Genomic DNA, 20,133 nt, shown 5'->3' on the forward strand with positions numbered 1-20,133 from the left:
TTGACCAGTTAAGGAGTGTCCAGTTCATTGAAAAAGGGTACTAGTAGCTCATATCAGAAAGCATACATTTAACTAGACAAGACGAAGAAAACCCTCGTAGGGTGAACCCTATTTTTTGCAAAATAGGAAGCTTCGAATCTCGAATCGAAATTAAGATAAATATTTGGATCTAAACCCTAGCTCCTACAAAAGTAACAAATACCCCACAAAATTTGTCCCAACCCCAAGCTCATTTCCCCCCTTTTTTGTTCTCTTTACCTAACCCCTTTTTGTAGCATTATATTATAAACTAATCTTATGAATTAATGGTGTTTATTTTATTTTTATGATAAAAATATGAATATTTAAAGATTATATCTTGAAATTTAATAGACATATTAATGATTGAATTTTATTTTTTGTTATGTTTTTTATTTTCAGTATTTTTTTACTATTTTAGATATTTTTGAATTTTTATTTTATTTTTATTATAGGATTTCATATTCGAATATCATTTGGATCAAGATACTTTGATCTGAACGGATCAGATTTGGATATCTAAGTTTAGATAATTTTTTAGATATTCGGATTTTGGATATCTAGATGTCCAAAAACAGACTAAATCCAGAATTCTAATATCAGGACTGAATCCGATTTGTTTACAGTCCTATTAGGAAGCAACAATCTGAGATCTATCAAAATGACATTTCCCCAATCATATGATCAGAGAAGAAAGAAAAAACTAGCTATTAGACTATGTTAGAATCATTGATCTTCTACTTTCAATTCATATATTTCATTGTAGCAAGCTAATTTGAACCGGCATTTTCATTATTTTTAGATTTGTGGATGTATATCAAAACCCAAGTATATGTTTTACCATCGATTTCATCTAAACTTGAGCGTTTTTCGCTTTTGAAATTAAATTACCTTGTTTAAGCTATTGTTCCAAAGTGGTGTCTTCCTTATTCACCACTCAGCAGTTCAAATTATCTCAACTCGTTATACTTATTCATTTTGATCCGTAAGTTGGACGATCGGTTCTGACGATTGAATTTGACATGAGCGCCGAATAATCAAAATGTTCGTATAGATGCGAATAAACTCGTTCCCGGAATAATAATCTTCCAGTTTGGGATGCTCTCTGTTCATGGTTTCATTCAAATTTTGTAGAATTATAAATGTTCTTGAATTGGGTGTTTGCACAGATTTAAACAATCTCGACAGACGCACGAAAGCGTGTTGGGCATCCGCCATTGTTTATTAGGCTATTGAAGCATGCCTGATTCGTGCGTATCCATTTCTATTTTTATTGGGTACAAAGATCTCGTTTCCATTATTGTACAGGCGATTCTGAACTATTAGAATCATTTCAGAGATTGGAATTTGCATGGACGGCAAGCAAGACGAACAGGGTCCAATTTTATTCTCGTTTTTCTGGGTTCCCTTCAGAGACAGGGACTTTCAATTCAATTCATTGAAGTTAAATTATAAAAGATATGCTTGCAGCAACTCTCGGTTCAGATCGCTGGGTGAATCCTTAAAGCAGCGCTTGAAAAGCCAAATAATCGCTGACAGTTTTAAGGTACGCATCAATTCCTACCTTCTTTTTCTTTTTCTATTTCCTTTCGATCTAAAAATATTAGCTTCTTTTAGTCTTCTGAGTCTGTAAAGTAGTTAATAGACCAACGCTGGGTCAGATCAGAATAGATAGAAATCTAAAAAGTTTGTCCCAGTATTAAGTTGCAATATTCTCTCGATCCATATGGGCGCTATTCTCTATGAGCTCAAGTAGTTTCTTTACGAGAATCTCTTCTGGGTTGACACTTGACTGCGAAACAAGTTCATAAACATTAGAGATTGATGCGTTACTTGAAGTTGTGTTGACTCTTTAGATCTTCTCACAGACAGCAATTGAAGGCCCCAAATAATTGAGCGAAAACTGTTTGTTCAAATGACGATGCGAATCTACCTATCTGAACTTTTCTGCTTTCGAAATGAAACAAATATGTTTCTAAAAATCAACAAGCACAGCGCATGGATGGAGCCTCCATATATAATCCAGTGTGGACAAATTTTTGGGTAGGAGTGCAGCAGTGCATGCGTTCATGAATGGAGGTTGGGGATGGTGTCAAGGTGAGCGGAGAAGACGAAAATCCGGTGGAAGCAAGCCGTTTGTAGAAACGTCTCAACTACGTGTCGTGAAAGCAGCGAGAAGGACAGAGTCGTCAACGTGCACGCGGCGACCCTCTCCGGTAGTGGCGTAACAGTGGACCCCTTCTAGTATTGTCGCCATCCATGGCAGCCCATCATTTCGTTTCAATCCTTTAGCCAGCCTCCAGTCCAATTTTATTTACCCTGTGCCAGATAAAAACAAAGGAAAAGCGAAAGGGTCGAAGAGAAAGCATATACATGAAAGATGGATATATGCAATTTAATAATATGATATTAGAGACGGTTAGAGTCTTCCGACAAAGAAGATAAGCTTCTTCCTTGGCCAGAACTGCAGCTTAGAAAACGAGGATATGCTCAATGCATCGAGACTACAGTTGACTCCACTCTTATATTCCTTATCTGAATGTATATCCAACCATTTATCTCTTTTCCCTTTTTTCTTCCCTCGTTCGGTGGCATCAACGTCCCAAGGCCGTTTTTATCCGTTTCTCACACGTGGCGGGAAGGGGTTGGTACGTGGACAGAGTTCCACTTGGGGGGATCTGATGGCCCCACGTGGCACTTATCTGTTTGAAAGAAAGATTTGCACAGAGGGACGGAGAGAGAGATGGAAACCGGGAGTCGGCTATTAGGAATCTGAGATATCGGGAGGGTGAGGAGAGAGATTGAAAGAAAGCTATAAATGTGAGCACATGGGAGAGATAACAGAACAAACCCCATTTCTTTTCTGAAACTTTCACATGATTTTCTTCAGCTGCTTCTGCTTCCATTGATTGTGAAATCATCGGTTCCTTTGATTTGCGTTTGGGACGGTTGGTTGGTAAGACAAACTAGTAGGAGTTTATCTATTTCTGGGCTGTTAGTTTTGTTGGTTGGAGAAACTATGGATGCTAAGATACCAGTCTCTCCCTCCTCTTCTTCTTCTACAACCACTTCTACTTCCACCGTACCTTCCATAGTATCCGAACTTCCCGAGCTTTTCCGAAGGGAACCGTCGCAGTTTTCGTCTTCTGGAGGGATTTTCGACTCTGTTTTTTCATCTGGTAGTAACAAGGTTAGTTTTCTGGATCTTTCGTTACCCATATTTGTTAGTCCCGATTCAATCCTTCTTGTTATTGCAATGATCATTTCGGTCATCTTGCTATTCTTTCATGTGCTTTGTCGTTGTTATCTGTTTTTTTTTTTTTAACTTTTTTTATTTTCTGGGCTGTATTTTTAATCATGATTTACCGTCTCTGTCGTTGTTGTCTTGTTTGTTTTTATCTTTTTTTATTTTCTGGGTGGTATTCTTAATCATGATTTACCGTCTCTGATCTTAATATGCTTATGGAAATTATCGATTTTCTTTTCTTTTTTTTCATTTATTTTTCACTTCGTGATCGTTATTTGATCTTGATATTTCCTAATCCACATTATGCTGTTGTCTTTTCTTATCTGATGTTTCTTTTCATCAGCGTGCTCTTAAATTTCTATTATTTTCTCCTGTAGATTTACTTTTTGTACCAGGGATTATTATTTAATTTCTTTCTTATCATTTACTGATTTGGAGTTTGAACGGCACGTACTTCTGGAAGGACGGATTTTTCCTGGTTGGCAAAGCCGTGAATGTCGGGATTTCAGAGGATTTTGTGCCAATTTTTTCTTTATTTCTGATTTTTCTACATGAAAACCTGGATTCTCTTGGAGGATCTTCTTTAGATAATTTTCAGCCACTTCCAACCAAATGCTCTTGTTTACGAGTGCAGGCTGTGAGGCGAGAAGTATCAATTTCTGAGACATCATTTTCGTGGAAAAAGCAGCAACCAGAATATAAGATTTGGCATGCTAAGCAAAAATCTGGAGGTCTTTTCGGTGATCCCTCATGCTATAGTTCTACGAATATGAATAGTTTTATTTGTTTTTCATGATTCAGTCCTAAGATATGTCAATTATTTTGAATTACTGAACACTATCATCTCACCCTTCTTGAGAATAGATGGAGTTTTGAGACGTTGTTGTTTGTACTGCATGTCTTTAGCTCATTGTGGAACCTTATGGATATATAATGAGCCTCATAGAGAAGGAAAAGAAGTACGAGAATATACTCCTGCTGCCTTCTTAAGCTCTTTTTATTTTTTTGGTAAAACTTACAATTGCTTTAATCCTCACTTTACTGTTTTACCACTATAATTTCATCAGAGTAATCTAGGAGTTGTTTACTTTGAATTGCATAAAGAGTTGGTCCAGTCTGTTCAGTTTTTCCAATTGGGTGTTAACCAGTTCAATATTTTTTTGTCACGCTAGCAAGAAATTACTTGTTTAATTTAGGACAAAGAAGAAGCTTATTCTAGTATCTTCAAAGTGCTGATGCTTAAAATAAACAATTAAAGTATATAGAACATATTTGTTGTTAAATTAGTTTCTGTCATGTAAAAAAAAAAACAAAAAAACATTACGTATGTAGTGGTAGCCTAGTTAGTAAATAAGGAGAACTTTCATACAGATAAACATAGAATTATAATTATGCAAGCTAGTGTATGTCCTCTTTTGTTTTTTTCCTTGTGAATCATGTAGCGCTAAGGGCATTGTAATCATTGTAAACATTTTTCCACAATTATAAATACAACCTCAAGCCATGGGGTAGAGCATCCAAACCTCTTCTTCTTGGCTCATATTTGTTCTTACACTTTTCTCTCTTTTCCTCTTCTTTCTTTCCCTTGGTATCTTCTCTCCTCTCTTCTCTCTCCCAAGAGTTGGATTTCCTCTCTTCTCTCCTTCCCTTAAGATCTCGTGTTTATGTGTTGGCCCTAGAAATCAAAAATGGTATCAGAGCAAGCAAAGATCTGATGTGGAACAGGAGAAGAAGATGGAGAAGAAAGGGAGGAAGAAGAAAAGGAAAAAAAATGAAAAAGAGTTGTTTCTTTTAGTTTCTTTCCCAATTCCTGTTTTTATTGGTTTTCTTACCTCTTTTACCATACGTTTTATATAGCAATTATAGACCCTTGGAAAGATCTTTGAGTCTAGTTTTCAACTCAAAAAGAGTTGATGGAATAAAATTTTTCTAGAAAGAGAAATTGACATTTAAAGCAGCAAATTTTTTTTGTATAACATAAAAAAGCCTCACCTTTTTTAACAGTTTATACCCACATGACTGAGAATTTATATTGAGAATTATATCTCAAAAAAAGATATATGTTTACTTTTATCCCAATAAACTGTTTTTCAATCTGATCTATCTAGAGAGAGATATCCACAATGAAATAATCAAAGGTCATGGTGGTAGCCTGTTGCATGCAAAAATCCGAATTTAAGCCATTTTTTTTGTGTCACTTTTTTAGTTTCTAATATTGGTTAAGTTTCCTATTTATTTACAAACTCTAGTAAATATTTTACTAACTTATAGAGTATCTTTCCTTCCTTAGTTCCTTTATTTGATCTCACATTACATTAGTTTCTTTGACTGGAGTTTTCCCCACACGAGTTTAGTTTCCTTTTTTGACAAAGTCTGAAATTTTGAATTACAAAGTCTTATTTGCTCATTCTAAATTCTAAATATCAATGTCTTAAATCTCCTTTATTCTATAAATTATTTCTTGAATATTTTCTTTCCGAATTGGTGAAGTTGTGTTAAAAAGTATTTGTCTTATATGAGAAGTCTATTTTTAGAAAGTTTTCATGTTCCATCTCAAAACTTTCATATTGGGGGTTTTTAAGTTTCCTTAGTCATCATGTTCATAGATAAATTAATTTTTTTATCCCCCTCTTAAATCAAACTTGGTCACCTCCCAAAAGTCATACTTGGCCAAATTTGTAAGTTAATTCAATTCTACCTTTATAGTCTCCCTTAATTTTTCAAAAAGAAAAGGTCACATTCTAGATTTGTTTGAAAGTATGAGTGTTGCATAGTCACTTCCTTCTAGTTAAAGTTGATTCGTTCTTGTATTTTTTTGTTAATCTAGTGTTTTCATCACCTCAGAGTAATACATAGACCCACTACCTAAAAAGTATAAGAGTGTGCCCAATATCTAGTTTAAGTCAAGCCTTTTATTCTTTACCCAAGAGATAATTTGTGTTTGAGCTACCCTTACAAAGTGAGTAATCTCTTTGTTGTGCCCTAAAGTTAGATTGTTTTTCTGCCATTGAAATTGAGCGGAGTGTGTTTCAGACTATGACTATTTTGATTGGTGTATGGAGCTTTGTCGTATGGTTAGGAGTGATTTTTCTTCTCTCACTATTATGTTGTGCAAATTGGATCTCTTGATAATGAACAAAGAGATCCACAACTTGAAGGAGAGAAATAGAAGAAGAAGTACAAAAAAAAAGTAACCAATAATGAAGAATTCCATGTGTTGTGGGAAACAAATTTAATATGACTAGAATATCTAAGTAAGGGGGAGACAAAATGAGAATAAGATGAAGACTATAGGTAAAACATGAACAAGAAGAAGATGAATCAAGGAGAATGTTAAAAGACACTCATGTGTGTAGGGGTGGCATGGCTAGTAAATAAGGAGAACTTTCATAAAGATAACATTGAATTGTAATTATGCAAGTTAGTGTATGTCCTCTAATGTTTTTTTCCTTTTGAATCATGTTGCCCTAAGGGCATTGTAGTCATTGTAAACGCCTTTCTACAATTATAAATACAACCTCAAGACATGGGGTAGAGCATCCAAGCCTCTTCCTCTTGGCTCAAATTCATCTAAACACCTCCCTCTCTTTCCCTTGAGATTTTTTGTATTTATGTGCTGCCCAAGAAATCAACATGTCAAAAGTACAGGTTTCTATATTTGTTAAGACATTTCTAGTTTTGTGCCAGAGAAATACTTTCTTTTTGCTTCTTTTGATAAACTTCTTTGGGTTAACTCTGAGTCATCAATTATTCACTAAGAAATTATGAGGTCGTTTTCCACAAAGAATCAGATCTCTCGAGTGCTTACTGCTAGTCTGAATTGAAGAGCAACTCATTCTAGTCGGGGTTGGCTGGAATACTAATTGCAGTATCTCTAGTTCCAGTGTACATGAATATATCTTGTTAATATGTAGTCTCTTTGACCTTTTGCCTTGTTATTCTATCTTATTTCACCTTTTACCCCTGAGGGAAATGTATCTGCAATCATCCTTTTCTTCATCCTGCTTCATAATTCTTCTGTGTTTCTGACAGAGATAAAAGTATTGACATTCCAAGGAGGCCCCTGTGGTTGCTTACCGTATTTTAGAACCTATATAGTTTCTGTGAAAATTACAAAATGTTCAAAATTTTACTGTTTTTACAGATGGAGTTTCTCAAGCTGCAGAAAGAGATGGTCGCAACATTTCCAACAAGGATGGAGCTTCAGGTTGGACAAGTGAACTAGTTGAACATACCCTTCTCAGCTCATCTGTACATTATGGTGGCCGAGATAATTTTGAATCCTCAACGACCAATACATACAGTACTGGAACACCCACTGTAGTGAGTATTCATTCTGGGATTATGAAATTACCAAATGATTATTATTTATTTTTTTGGTTGGTTACTCCAGTAGACTTCTAATACTATGGTCAACGTGTTCAGTTCGGTAATAATAGTGGAGAGGATGTTTCAGATGGAGGTAGTCCAAGAGGGAATTGGTGGCAAGGTATTCCTTACTTTTTGAGGATGCGTACATCAAGCTGAACCAATATTCATGCTTTATACTTCTTTTTCTTCTCTCCAGGATCATATTATTATTGAAGTATCATTTTTCCAGGATGGAAGGGCATTCTCCATCTGCTTAAGGTTTGTTGTCTCTTTCTTGCACTTTTCACTTGTGTGTTAAAAATCTGATTTTTTTTTTAAACTTCCAGACTTTTTTAGGCTTCTCATATCTTGATGGTGTAAACCCTTCACCCTGAGTACCAACTTCTACATAAACCAAAGATTTCTTTTATGACCTGTTTCTAATCTTTGAAGAAGTAAAAAGAAAAGCGGGAGAGCTGAGTTATGGAAATAAGAAGATAAAATACTGTTTAAGAATAGTGTGGTAAGCCGGGGGAAATGAGATTTACAGTTCCTGTTAATTTCTTTCGTTTCCAATTGAATGACAGATGAAGATTAAATCTTATTTCTTGAGTTTCCAAATGACCACAAATGATTCTCCAATATATTGAGAAAAGTCAATAGAGACATGGGATATGGATCTGACTGAATGACTGTTGGCTTATTTTTGGTGCTCCGCTTCAATATCTATTTTTTTTTCTGAAACTCAAAATGTATTGATTCTTAAAACCTTCTTGGTTGACAGGGATTTTGTAAAGTCAACAATACTATAGTAATGCTACCGATACCATGGCTGTGGCTCCACTACAAAGGGGCATCGAGTAGATCTCATTAAAGAACGTTTGTATGAAGGAATATGCGTCAACGTGTTGTAAAGCTTTATCTTTGCCTGTTCTTACTCTCTGCTGTTTGTGACTACAATGTTTGTACTTTTTAGCCATGTGTGGGTTATATTGTTCTGTTAAAAAGATATAATAGCAATAAGATAGTATGTTTGTAAGACATGGAGGCTCATTTATCAGTCCAGACCAGTTTCTTGAAGCTATCTTCTCTTTTTCTTCTCCCTCATCCTCTCTTTCAAAAATTCAAATTCGCATTTCATGCCCTCTGGCCTGTTGGCATTGTTACAACGTTTTGGAATTGTCATGGCAATCTCTGGCTTAGTCCAGAACTCTTTAGCTGTATTCGGAAGCATCACAGAACGGAGACATCTTGGGTTCTGACCTATTCTCTTTATCTGCGAGCAGCAATTGTCACTAACAAGGAGCCGGTTCAATGGCTTCCCTGTCAGGGTTACACTTGCCACATTCTCCAGCTTCATCGGATTTTCCTATCCCGCTACACCTAAAACAACAACTAGCCCAAGAAGGCAAAAAACCTTCACTGAAGTAATTGCCGACTCGCTTCTCCAACAGAAATTCTTCTTGCTTCACTGGGATTTTATAACAGAGCCAGAACTGAACAAAGAAGAATCTGGCGGAAAGAAGTGGGTACTTGCAGTAATTCGTGTCAGTTTTATGTTTAGAGATGCTAAGGAAGAGCCTTTCATAAGCCGCTGCCATTTTAGCGGCAGTGAAGTGAAAAGCTTCAGGAGTATGTCTCGCTGCCTCGCCTTCTTCCCAAAAACACCTTTCCCGTCTCGCAAAACTCTGTAAAGAACTTCCTTCATGGAAGCTACTGTCGGTGAAAAGCTGTAGCCTAGATCGAGGCTGACGATTCCATTATGGTGGCAAATTTCGTTGCCAAAAATGGCTTTCAGGACAGCATAGCCTCTAGTAATGTATGATCTACTCCCTGAGATCTTAATGTTAATTTGCAAAAGTATCAAGTGCATTATAGAACCCAGCGAGTTGGTTCTGTTCAACGATTATGTTTGTTCCAAGACTCCTGCAACCAGAACTAAGACTTTTGTTCGGAAAGCCTCGTCCACCATGAAAATCTGATTTAAAGATTCAATATTATTGGATGTCCTTCGTCCTTCACCAATCTCCCAGCCATTCCGATCATTAGAGGCACTTTGGAATTTTTGCCGGAAGTCTTGACCCCTATGGACATCAGGCTTAAAGATGTTCTCATCGACACCATTTAGAATCACATGGACTCGTTCTTCAGGGAGCATGTAAAACCTCTTTAAAACATCTCCTGCGAGGTCACTGGTGGCTACGTGATGGGCATAACTGGGGATGAATTTTACCTCTACCACGAATCTTAACAATTCTTTCTGCCAAAGAAAAAGATTGAGGCTCTTCCGGGTTCGGGTTAGCTCTTGAACGATATCAGAGCGAATGGTTTCCTATGCTATCCCATGCCCCGCTAAATGGGTAAGATTCCGTGCCGGAGTATAGAGAAGACCGACACTTTCAGTGTGGATCATGTCAAACGGTTTGTGAGAGGAATTTTGAGCGCGGAATTGCTCCATGCTCGAGCATGGTCAAGTAACCGGCAGCCAGTGGTCGAGAGAGGTGGAATTTCAAATTGGGTACGGATATTAGGGGAAGGAGGAGTTCGAGGAGGAGGTGGAGAAGATGTGGACCTCGTGACCTTTTTTCGAGAGGACAAGGTAGAGGGTCAGGGCATGTCGCTCCAGCCCTCCAGCTTGATTCCTTTTGGGGCCATTTTTTCACAAAGACGGCGAGCTTAAGGAGCCTTGGAGGTGGGTTTCGAGAGAAGGAGAGATGATTCCATGCAGAAGGGAAGAGAGGAGATCAAGTGGACTTGGGTCGAGGGGATTGATGGAGGCTTGGGTGTTGCAAGTGCTTGAGCAGTGAGAAAGAGAGGGAAGAGAAGGATGAAAGGGTAAAGAGGAAATAGCAGCCGTACCGGAAACTGAAGATGGTCGATGACTGCTCTTTAGCCATTAGAGAGACGTCTGTGCAAAGAAGAACGGGAAAGAGGCGCGCCGTTCCAAAGGGGAAGAAGTCAAGAGTTGATTGCAATTTACTTCGATGAATTTCATTGGAATTCGAAATATGAGTGTAGTTTTGGTGAGGAAGAGCATAAAATATCACCGTTTGTCCATTTCACTTAACATTGACGGTAAGATCCGATTGAATTGAAGGATTTCTTTATCCTTTTTGACGAGTAAAACGCGGCGATCTGCAAAATATTAGTCTAGATTCCCACACAGTATTACAAATTATCTGGCAGCTGATAACAGTTCAACTGACAATAGACAAAGGAGAAAATATACAATAACAGTCAGTCCAGTTACTGATTTGGGCGGTGATAAATTAGATAATACAGCTGAGATATGTGGATGAACTGGGAAATCAGATTCCAGATGCAACAAAGCGTCCCAAAGAAAGAAAAATCATACTCCGCGACCGCCACACCTCAAACCCTTATGAGAGATGAATAAGTCAATCAAGATATTTAAGTTTGGAACTTGTCATGTCTCAGAAATCAAAAATTTCTGCTCCAGGGAGTCTCAGAAAGGGTAGCTAACTGGCAGACAAAGAAATCAATTCTCGAAAAGTCCGGGTATTGAAGATCAATTATGTAATCTCCTTAAGAACACTCTATGCATAGGCTAAGTTTATTTTGGATAATAGTGTTTTTACGCCAAGAGACGCTAACAGGACTTCCCAGTTCATAGAACTCCAATTCAAGTAGTCGGAGTCTGATATTAACCAGGTAGTGTCTTCTTCCACTCGTATCTCATTGGAGATTAAAAACTTAACCGTATGGGACTCTCAGTAGCAATCACAATCAAATTCCCACAAAAGCACCCCTAAACTTTGTATTAGAGCAATGGGAAATTGGAAAACTCAGAAATTTCAGTGGAAGCGTGGTAGATTTAGAGGAGCAATCATAAATGACAGTGGGAGTCAAATAAAAGGAAAATCACAAATGAATGCAGTACCTGCAACAACACCGAAATCATTACTAGAAGGAGAAAGGATTCCAGAATCTATCGTGTGAAAGCATAAAGCACGACCCCGGTGTAGATTAAGAGCCCCGCAGGGACAAAAATGAGGAGCGGCACAACAGCCCCAAAAGTTAAAGGGCTCCCGCAACTCAAAGTCCCGAGCTTGATCTGGGCTAAATTGACGAGCGCCAGAACGAGAAAGAGGGAGCCGGAGACGGATCCAATGGCACAGATGAGAAGCACCGCGCGGAGGAGGGTCTTGTTTACATAGGCGGGAATAACATCGAGAGCAGAAGGGTGAGTGACCCGCTGGGAGAGGCGGAAGCCTTGCTTGAGGGCGAGCGCGAGGAGGCTGGAGAAGAGGAAGCAGCCAAAGGAGAAGACATGGAAGGTAACGAGGTTCTCGGCGTGGAAACGATGGGCAAGGCAAGCGGGATTATCCACCAGATTGTTGTTGGGATCGACTGGGTTCCAGGCCAACCCGATGAACACGCCGAGGGTGAAGAGGGAATTGACGTTCACGATGCCATCCAGGGCCGTAATGTGGATACTGGTGGATCCCTGATTCGTTCGGCAGGAATCGTCCATTGCCGGTAGTGGGGATGTCATCCGTCAAAACACGGCGGTGAGGATCAACAGCGAAAACAGGCAAGAGTGCAGAAGAAGGAATGGGATTTTGGGAGTGGTTAGTAACTTTAGTATGTGAGTGGGCACTGAAAGTGGCTAAAAGTAGCCAAAGTTGGGTAGGTTTTAATAGAAGCTTTTTCTCGGTAAAGGGAGAGGAGCCATGTCCGTTGGACTTTGAACAGGCTTGGATCATTGCAGAATGTCAGATTGCGCAAAATTATTGGGTAATTGGGATGTCGACGAAAAGCCACTAGGGGTAATATCGTATCGAACCGAACCGGTTCACGAATTGCTCGAACTTAGTTCAGTTCAAAACACGGCGGTGAGGATCAACAGCGAAAACAGGCAAGAGTGCAGAAGAAGGAAAGGGATTTTGGGAGTGGTTAGTAACTTTAGTATGTGAGTGGGCACTGAAAGTGGCTAAAAGTAGCCAAAGTTGGGTAGGTTTTAATAGAAGCTTTTTCTTGGTAAAGAGAGAGGAGCCATGTCCGTTGGACTTTGAACAGGCTTGGATCATTGCAGAATATCAGATTGCCCAAAATTATTGGGTAATTGGGATGTCGACGAAAAGCCACTAGGGGTAACATCGAACCGAACCGGTTCACGAACTGCTCGAACTTAGTTCAGTACCAATTTGGTTCGATTCGATTTATCTGGATCTTAAACCGAGTTCGAGATCCAGATAGGGCTCGTTTGTGTTAATGAGCCGGACTAAACCAAACCATAGTTCGGTTAGAAAGCTCGTGAGTCGGGACCGAGAGCGGGGGAGCGGGAGTGAGAATGAGAGCGAGGGGGAGAGAATTCTTCCTCCCCTCGTCACCGTCCCTCCCATCCGGTGCTGTCGCCGTCAGTTCAATTTATTCCTCTCCTCGCCTGCCTTCGCCTCTATTTTTGTCGCCTTTGTTTCTGTCGCCGCTGTTTATGTCGTCGCGGCCATCATCCTCAATGACAGGTCCTCGTTGGTGCTGCTAAGCCCCTTCCCTCTACGTCCTCGGAGAAAAACCAAAGATACCTAAGTTAAGGGGAGAAATAAGTGCCCTCCCCCCCTCACCCCCGAAAACGATTTCGCATGTGCGAGATCATAAGCAAGTGAAAAAAAACTCTTTCTTAAACTCCAGCTGTCTTTTCCTCATGGCTCGTGAAGAAATTGAAAAAACATTTTAGTAGAAATGTTTCTAGGGACTATTAGTGCCTCATGTTTTTTGTAAACATTTTTCTAATTGAAAATTCTTTTTAAAAATCATATAATTTTCTAAGTTAAATTTTCCTGCCAAGATGGAGTAGAAAACCGTATAAAATATTTTTGAATAAGTATTTAACAGTTGATGCTGTAATACTTTGAACATGAGGCAATTTTAATAGCAATTTTGTGTTTGACATTTTACTTGATTAAAAATTTATTGATAAATATAGTAATATATTAGATTGATTATTAATTTTATTTATTTCCCTATAAGAGGCAATAAGAGGTCCATTTAACTTTCCTAAGAATATTTTAAAATATTTCTTGTAATTTTCTAGTAAGTTAGTAATAGGATTTTATTTAAAAGTTTTTTTTTTTTGGAAATATGTATCATAGGAAAAAAAAATTTAGTTTTTCTACAATATAAATTTTTAACTAGGGGCACTAAGGAGGCCATAGTAAGTTTATGGGCAGATTCAAAAATTACAAAATAAGCTAGACAACATTTGGGGTAAAAAAGATTAATATTGATACATTATAATCCATTTTGGAGATTCAATTCCAAACCTCCCCTATTATTCTTTTTTTAAAATGTATGCATAATTTTATATATAATTTATTTGACATATATTTTATGTAGAGTATTAAATGTAGGTTAAGCTCGAACAGGCTTGAGCTCGAGCTCGAACTCGGTTAAAATTATTAGGCTTGAGCTCAATTACTATTCTAGGCTCGAGATTAGGGTTGGGTCTACTCGAGCTTGAGTTCAAAATATTTAAATCAAGCTCGGCTCAAACAAGGTTCGGACTCAGTCGGATTCAATGCCACCCTTATGCCCAATTTTATGTAAAATGTATGCATAATTTTATATATAATTTATTTGACATGTATTTTTTAAAAAGTTTTAAATGTATGTTGGAACTCGAACTTGAGACATGTATTTTTTGAAAAGTTTTAAATGAATGTTGAAGCTCGAGCTCAGCTAAAATTATTGGGCTCGAGCTCAAGTTTGAAATATTTAAATCAAACTCGGCTCGAACATAGGCAGGTTCGGGTTCGGCTCGGCTCGATGCCACCCCTAGCAATGACCTCATAAAACAACAGAGGTACGCACATCAACGATCAATCGGAGCACTTTTCACAAAATCCTTGTTTAGGCTGCGTTTGGAACATCAAATTGGAGAGAAAAAAAAAGGTTTTTTTTTCGTTTGTTGGGATGTCCATAGAAAATGAGAGAGAAAATGGAAGAGAAAGAAAAGAAAAAAAGAGAAAAGGAAAGAAAAGGAAAGAGTTTTTTTTTTCTTGTTTGGATGCCTATGGAAAATGATAAAAAAAATGGAAGAGAAATATAATTTATTTTGTTTGGATACATGCGAAAATGGAAAAGAAAAGAAAACTAGTAATATTTTAAAATTTTAATGATTAAAATTTTCTATCAAGTTTCTATTTCTTTTCTATTCTCCCTAAATTCCATTATTTCGTGAGAGAATTTATTAATTAAGGGAGAAAATGATTTTCTTCTTATTTTCTTTTCTCTTAATGATTCTATGCTGCCAAACAACATAAAATACCTTTTTTCTCCCCTTTTATTTTATTTTATTTTCCTTTCCATGGGTTACAAATAGACTCTTAGAGCCTATTTGGAAAATAAAAGAAAAGGGGAGAGAGTTATTTTTTGTGCTTGTCAATAGAGAATCAGTAAGGGAAAAAAACAAAAGAGAGAAATTCATTTTCTCTCTTAGTTAATAAATTCTCTCACAAAATGATGTAATTTGGGGAGATTAAAAAAAGAACTAGAAACTTGAGAGAAAATCTTAATCATCAAAATTATAAAACGTTATTATTTTTTTCTTCTTCTTCATTTTCTACATACATCCAATCAAGAGAAAAGAAAAAAAAAATCTTTCTTTTCTTTTCATCTTCTCTTCCTTTTTTCTTCTCTCCATTTTCTGTGTTCCAAACACAACCTTAGCACGCATGAGAAGATACATAAAGGGCCTTGAACCCTCAGAAAAGAAAAGAAATACTTTCACAAAATGATGAAATTTGGGGAGAAAAGAAAATAAATAAAAACTTGTGAAAAAAAATTTAATCATAAATTTTTTTAAGATATTCCTATTTTTGTTATTTGTCACGTATATCAAACAAGAGAAACTATATTTCTCTTTCATTTTCTCTCTCATTTTCCATGGGCATCCAAACAAGAAAAAAAATCTCTTCTCTTTTCTATTTCTTTTTATATTCTCTTTTTTTCTTTTTTCTCCACTTTCTGTGTTCCAAACACAACCTAATTTTTTTTTCTATTTTCTACTTTTAAGGATTTTTTTAGGGATCTTGCAACCTAAGCAAGATAATTATCTCTTTTTTCATATTTAAATATGACATTATCATGTATGCCCTAAACTACCTAAAAAACTTCATCCTAATCCATTTGGATGAACCACAATTCAAATTTTAAATTTCGAATTGAACAGTCAATTGCCAACCACTGGCTTACAACCTACGCACACGATGTGTGGTCTGCCTTGACCACATGTGCATGTTGCTTTGATGCACATGCCTATGCAACAACAGTTGGGCATGTGTGCATGTGCCATAGGTCTATTGTTGTGTCTGAGCATTGCCTTTCTGAGACAATTTAAGTTGTTGCTACCTCTGATAAAAATGGTCATTTTGATGAGTTGGGGGATGCCATAACACTTTGGGAACCCCTGAAGAGTTGTGTCGTTGTTGAAGACTTGTAAATGCTATGACACTAGTTGTAAATCTACAAATACATGTCTTCTCATCAATGAAAAACATGGTGAATTATTTGTTTCTTCCTTCCGATTCTTCTGTATGGTATCAAAGCGGGCCCGAATGTCTTCTCTCTCTGAACAATACCTCTGAAGACCTAGAGCCGCAACTCTCTCCTGCCCATCGTTGTAGTGTCTACCAAGCCCCTCTGGATATTCCTCTTTGTGCCACATGCTCGTCCACGCATAAGTCGAGCTCTGATAGAGCCTCTGAAAGCCGTCGTTTCTAGGGCCATGCCACCGAGGACCGTTCCACATTTGCAACTCTCAACTCTTCATTGTCCCATCCCATCTCCCCCGCCCCTACCCCCACTCCCGTTCAAATATCTTTGGGCCAACCCTTATAAAATCCTCAATCACGGTGTCCCAACCGTAGCAACACTAATAAGGTTACAATAGGGGTTAGCCCAAAGATATTTGTGAGAGTCAAATAATGGAGGGTATGAAAAAGGATAATGAAGTCACCACTTCTTCAATAATAATATCTCATCCAAAGAGACATAATAGCTGCAACTGAAATGGGCTTGGGCCCATATAACACAAACCAAAATAATAAACCTTGTAAAAGGACCCATGAAATAATCTGATGCAAAAATTTCTTCTTAGATGAAAAAGCTTCATCTTTTGTATACCCCCTTTCTTAAATATTTTGGTTACATAAAACTTATCCACAACATATGGAATAAAATACCTCTTTCTTGTACTTCTTCCCCTCAAGCTGGGAGGTAATGGCAGTGATCCCAACTTGAACCAAATATCATAGATGTAGTAATAAGTCCAAATAACATAGATTTAGTAATAAGCCCTTAAACCAGGGAGAAGTGAGATATTTTCCTGATATAGCAACTCAAAAAATGACACAAAACAATTGGCTTAAATTCGGATTTTTCAATGCAACAAGATACTAGCATGACCTTTGATTCTTCCAACACGAATATATCTTTAAATATAGATCAGATTGACATGAAATTTTATCCTTATGAAACTAGACTTAAATAAATTTCATCCAAGTATAATTTCTCTTCATAAATTATACTTCTTGTAAGATAAATAATCTAATAGATTTCAGTCATAGTAATCTGGCCGAACTTTGTACATTTTTCTCCTTTCGCCTGCTTGACCATTGACTCTTTCAAGATCAATATCTCCTTATAAAAAACTCAGATCGAGAATTTTTTGAATAGGTAAGAAAATAGACTTATAGATATTTCTTTTGATACAAATTTCCATATAAAGTCTCGTTCTTGATAGCATAAAGTACCTCGGAAGTTGAAGCTTTCTGCTGCTGCTCGAACCTCTTTTGCAATCTGACCTTCACTGTTTCAAATATCAATTTCTCTTTGTAGATAACTCAGATCGAGAATTGGTTGAATAGGTAAGAAAATAGACTTATATATATTTCTTTGGATATATATTTATTCATATAAAGTTTATTTATTTATAGCATAAAATACCTCGGAAGTGGAAGCTTTCTGTTACTGCTCGAACCTTTTTTGCAATCTAACCTTAGTTGCTTCAAATATTGATTTCTCTTTGTAGATAATTCCGATTGGAAAAAAATCATTTTTCCTTGGAAAGTAGTCTCGAATATATTTCCTTCAATATATATTTTACATTATGAAAATCTTAGTATAGAGGTTTAAAAACATAAAACAACTAACAGGTGTAGGGACTACAAAAAGATAAATACGAAACCTAAACTGCTTGAATTAATAGATCAGAAAAGGATCACATTATCTTTGTGGGTTGACCGAGTCAACTCACATAACTTGATCTGATACCATGTTGAATTTATGGAAAAGAGAAATACTTCATTGACTTATTATAATCAGAGTACATGAACCTCTATTTATAATAGAGGAAGGTAGTAGAATCCAATTACAATAAAACTACCTTTATCCCAATTACAACCAAACTCTAACACTTAAAGATAAGTCCTAGCATAATTAAATAACTCAATATAATAGAAGATAACATAACTCAAACTAGAACTTTTCTATGAGGACGTGACCATAAGATAAAGATCCAGCTTGTGGCTATCTCTGTGGTTCCCATTTGATCTTCTAACCTGCTAGTGGTTATCTTTGTGAGTCCTTCTTGATATTCCAACTAGCTTGTGGTTATCTTTGTGAGTCTCACTTGATCTTCCAACTTATTTAATAAGGATGCCAACTCGTGGTAATCTTCGTGGGTCCTACTTCTTCTGGTCTTGAGCCTATCTTACAATACTCTTAGATATGTGGGTCTTCCTTGGTCGTGTAACACATCTTACAATACTCTTAGATATATAAACCTTCCTTACTCGTGTGGCCCATCTTACAATACTCTTAGATATGTCGGCCTTCCTTGGTCGTGTGGGCCTGGGCCCATCTTCCAACATTCTTCCCTCTTCTTCCTCCCATTTTCATGTTGTTGATCTTTGGTTTAATCTAATTTTTTTTATTAAATAGGAGTTCAGGAAGAAGAAGTTTGATGCCTGTGTGCCTCTTACACGTGCGACAGTAAAAAAAAAAAACAAGCTGCTTGCCTCACTTCTTGTCATAGTGCCGCCAGTTATTGTGTATTACTGCCACCTATAACCTACTACTTTTCTGAGCCTCGTCTAACTTTGTGGTCATGGCTCCTGAAGATACTCAAACCACCATTCCTAATGCCCATGACCGTACCACACTTCTTACAGTGATCAACTTCCACAATTTTATCAAACTCACATCCACCAATTATCTTTGTTGGAAGCTTCAGATGAAAGTCATTCTTATTGATTATGATCTCTGCAAGTTCGTTAATGACTCTCATCTTGCGCCCTCAACCAAAAAGACAGTCAATAATCTCACCGCTCCCAATCCCAAATATCATACATGGCTTTGTCAGGACAAGCTGATTTTTGGTACTCTTGTCTGCTCTCTCACGCCGCCTCTCATTCCTCTTATCACTCAATCACAGACCTCTCATGAAACCTGGAATACTCTGGCCCGTACTTATGTCCGCCCTTCGTGCGGTCACATCAAGTAGATCAAGGAACAAATCAAGCATGCCACTAAGGGATACCAAACAATTTCTAAGTATATGTAATTTAGAACTCGTGATGATGAACTTGCGGCCCTTGGTAAACCTATGGATGAAGTAGATTTCACTAAGAAATTTTTTTATGGACTCGACGATGATTACAAACAACTTGTTGATATTATCAATAGCCATTACATGCCTATTTCTTTCGATAAACTGCATGAAAAAACCCATCAACAAGGAAATCTTGCTACGTGTCCATCAAACTCACTCCTCTCCACTTCAAGCTTCTGCAAATCCAGCCAATGTTCGCGCCTATTCTAGCAAGTTAGGTAATTGTAATCAACGACAAGTTGGGGTGTTCTCCTACAACCTACCGACAACTCCTGCCTCAAGTCTCATCACACCCACTTCGAATGGTCGATCTCAGCCTCAACCCTACCCCAGTCATTGCCAATGGTGTTATGAAAAAGGACACATCATTCCACAGTGTCTTGTCTTTCGTCAGATGCAACCGCTCTTGCCACCACAACAGGCTCCTCACCAACCTCCTCACTAGAAACCTCGTCCTTTGGTATAATGGCAACGACGAGTACATCTTGCAACCGCCATCTCTCCTACTGATTCAACTTTGTTTCTAGATAGCGAAGCATCACACCATGTTACCACCGACTTGAGTAATCTCTCTATTCATACTCATGACGACACTGATGACATCGTGATTGGTGATGACATGGGTCTTCCTATTACTCATTTTGGTTACAAATCTCTCTCTACACCCTCACGCAAATTTTCCTTAAATAATATTCTTTGTGTTCCTGCCATGCAAAGAATCTTATTTCTATTTCATAGTTATGTAAATATAATAATACTTCCATTGAATTCATACCTATTTATTTTCTTGTGAATGATCTTTGCACGGAGGCAACACTTTCTCAAGGTCGAACTAAGGAAGGTGCGTACGAGTGACTATCATCCTTAGTCCAGTCTTCACCAATAA

The 20,133-nt window shown here is 37.4% G+C and overlaps 2 protein-coding genes and 1 pseudogene across 2 annotated transcripts; 1 reads left to right on the forward strand and 2 right to left on the reverse strand.

Moving 5' to 3' along the window:
* Positions 1 to 2,888: 2,888 nt before the first annotated feature.
* LOC137966746 (uncharacterized) lies at positions 2,889 to 8,668 on the forward strand. The gene is made up of 6 exons (XM_068813449.1): positions 2,889 to 3,208; positions 3,900 to 3,996; positions 7,410 to 7,588; positions 7,691 to 7,754; positions 7,833 to 7,894; positions 8,400 to 8,668. The coding sequence occupies exons 1-5, from the start codon at positions 3,038 to 3,040 to the stop codon at positions 7,847 to 7,849; spliced, it is 528 nt and encodes a 175-aa protein (XP_068669550.1). The 5' UTR covers positions 2,889 to 3,037; the 3' UTR covers positions 7,850 to 7,894; positions 8,400 to 8,668.
* Positions 8,669 to 8,910: 242 nt separating this feature from the next.
* On the reverse strand, positions 8,911 to 10,347 carry LOC137965316 (uncharacterized; annotated as a pseudogene).
* A 435-nt stretch (positions 10,348 to 10,782) lies between these two features.
* On the reverse strand, positions 10,783 to 12,311 carry LOC137966565 (uncharacterized). Its single transcript, XM_068813231.1, has one exon. The coding sequence runs from the start codon at positions 12,129 to 12,131 to the stop codon at positions 11,565 to 11,567; it is 567 nt and encodes a 188-aa protein (XP_068669332.1). The 5' UTR covers positions 12,132 to 12,311; the 3' UTR covers positions 10,783 to 11,564.
* Positions 12,312 to 20,133: the final 7,822 nt, after the last annotated feature.

Source organism: Aristolochia californica, unplaced genomic scaffold (assembly GCF_029961685.1).
Source record: "Aristolochia californica isolate CCGP_79_NKW_82.1479 unplaced genomic scaffold, dmAriCali1.0.hap1 SCAF_5, whole genome shotgun sequence".
NCBI lineage: Eukaryota > Viridiplantae > Streptophyta > Magnoliopsida > Piperales > Aristolochiaceae > Aristolochia > Aristolochia californica.

Coding starts and splice junctions, on each gene's coding strand:
- LOC137966565 (XM_068813231.1), bottom strand. CDS start 12,131: ATGACATCCCCACTACCGGCAATGGACGATTCCTGCCGAACGAATCAG.
- LOC137966746 (XM_068813449.1), top strand. CDS start 3,038: ATGGATGCTAAGATACCAGTCTCTCCCTCCTCTTCTTCTTCTACAACC. Junction 3,209..3,899: donor TTTCATCTGGTAGTAACAAG/GTTAGTTTTCTG, acceptor TTACGAGTGCAG/GCTGTGAGGCGAGAAGTATC. Junction 3,997..7,409: donor TGCTAAGCAAAAATCTGGAG/GTCTTTTCGGTG, acceptor CTGTTTTTACAG/ATGGAGTTTCTCAAGCTGCA.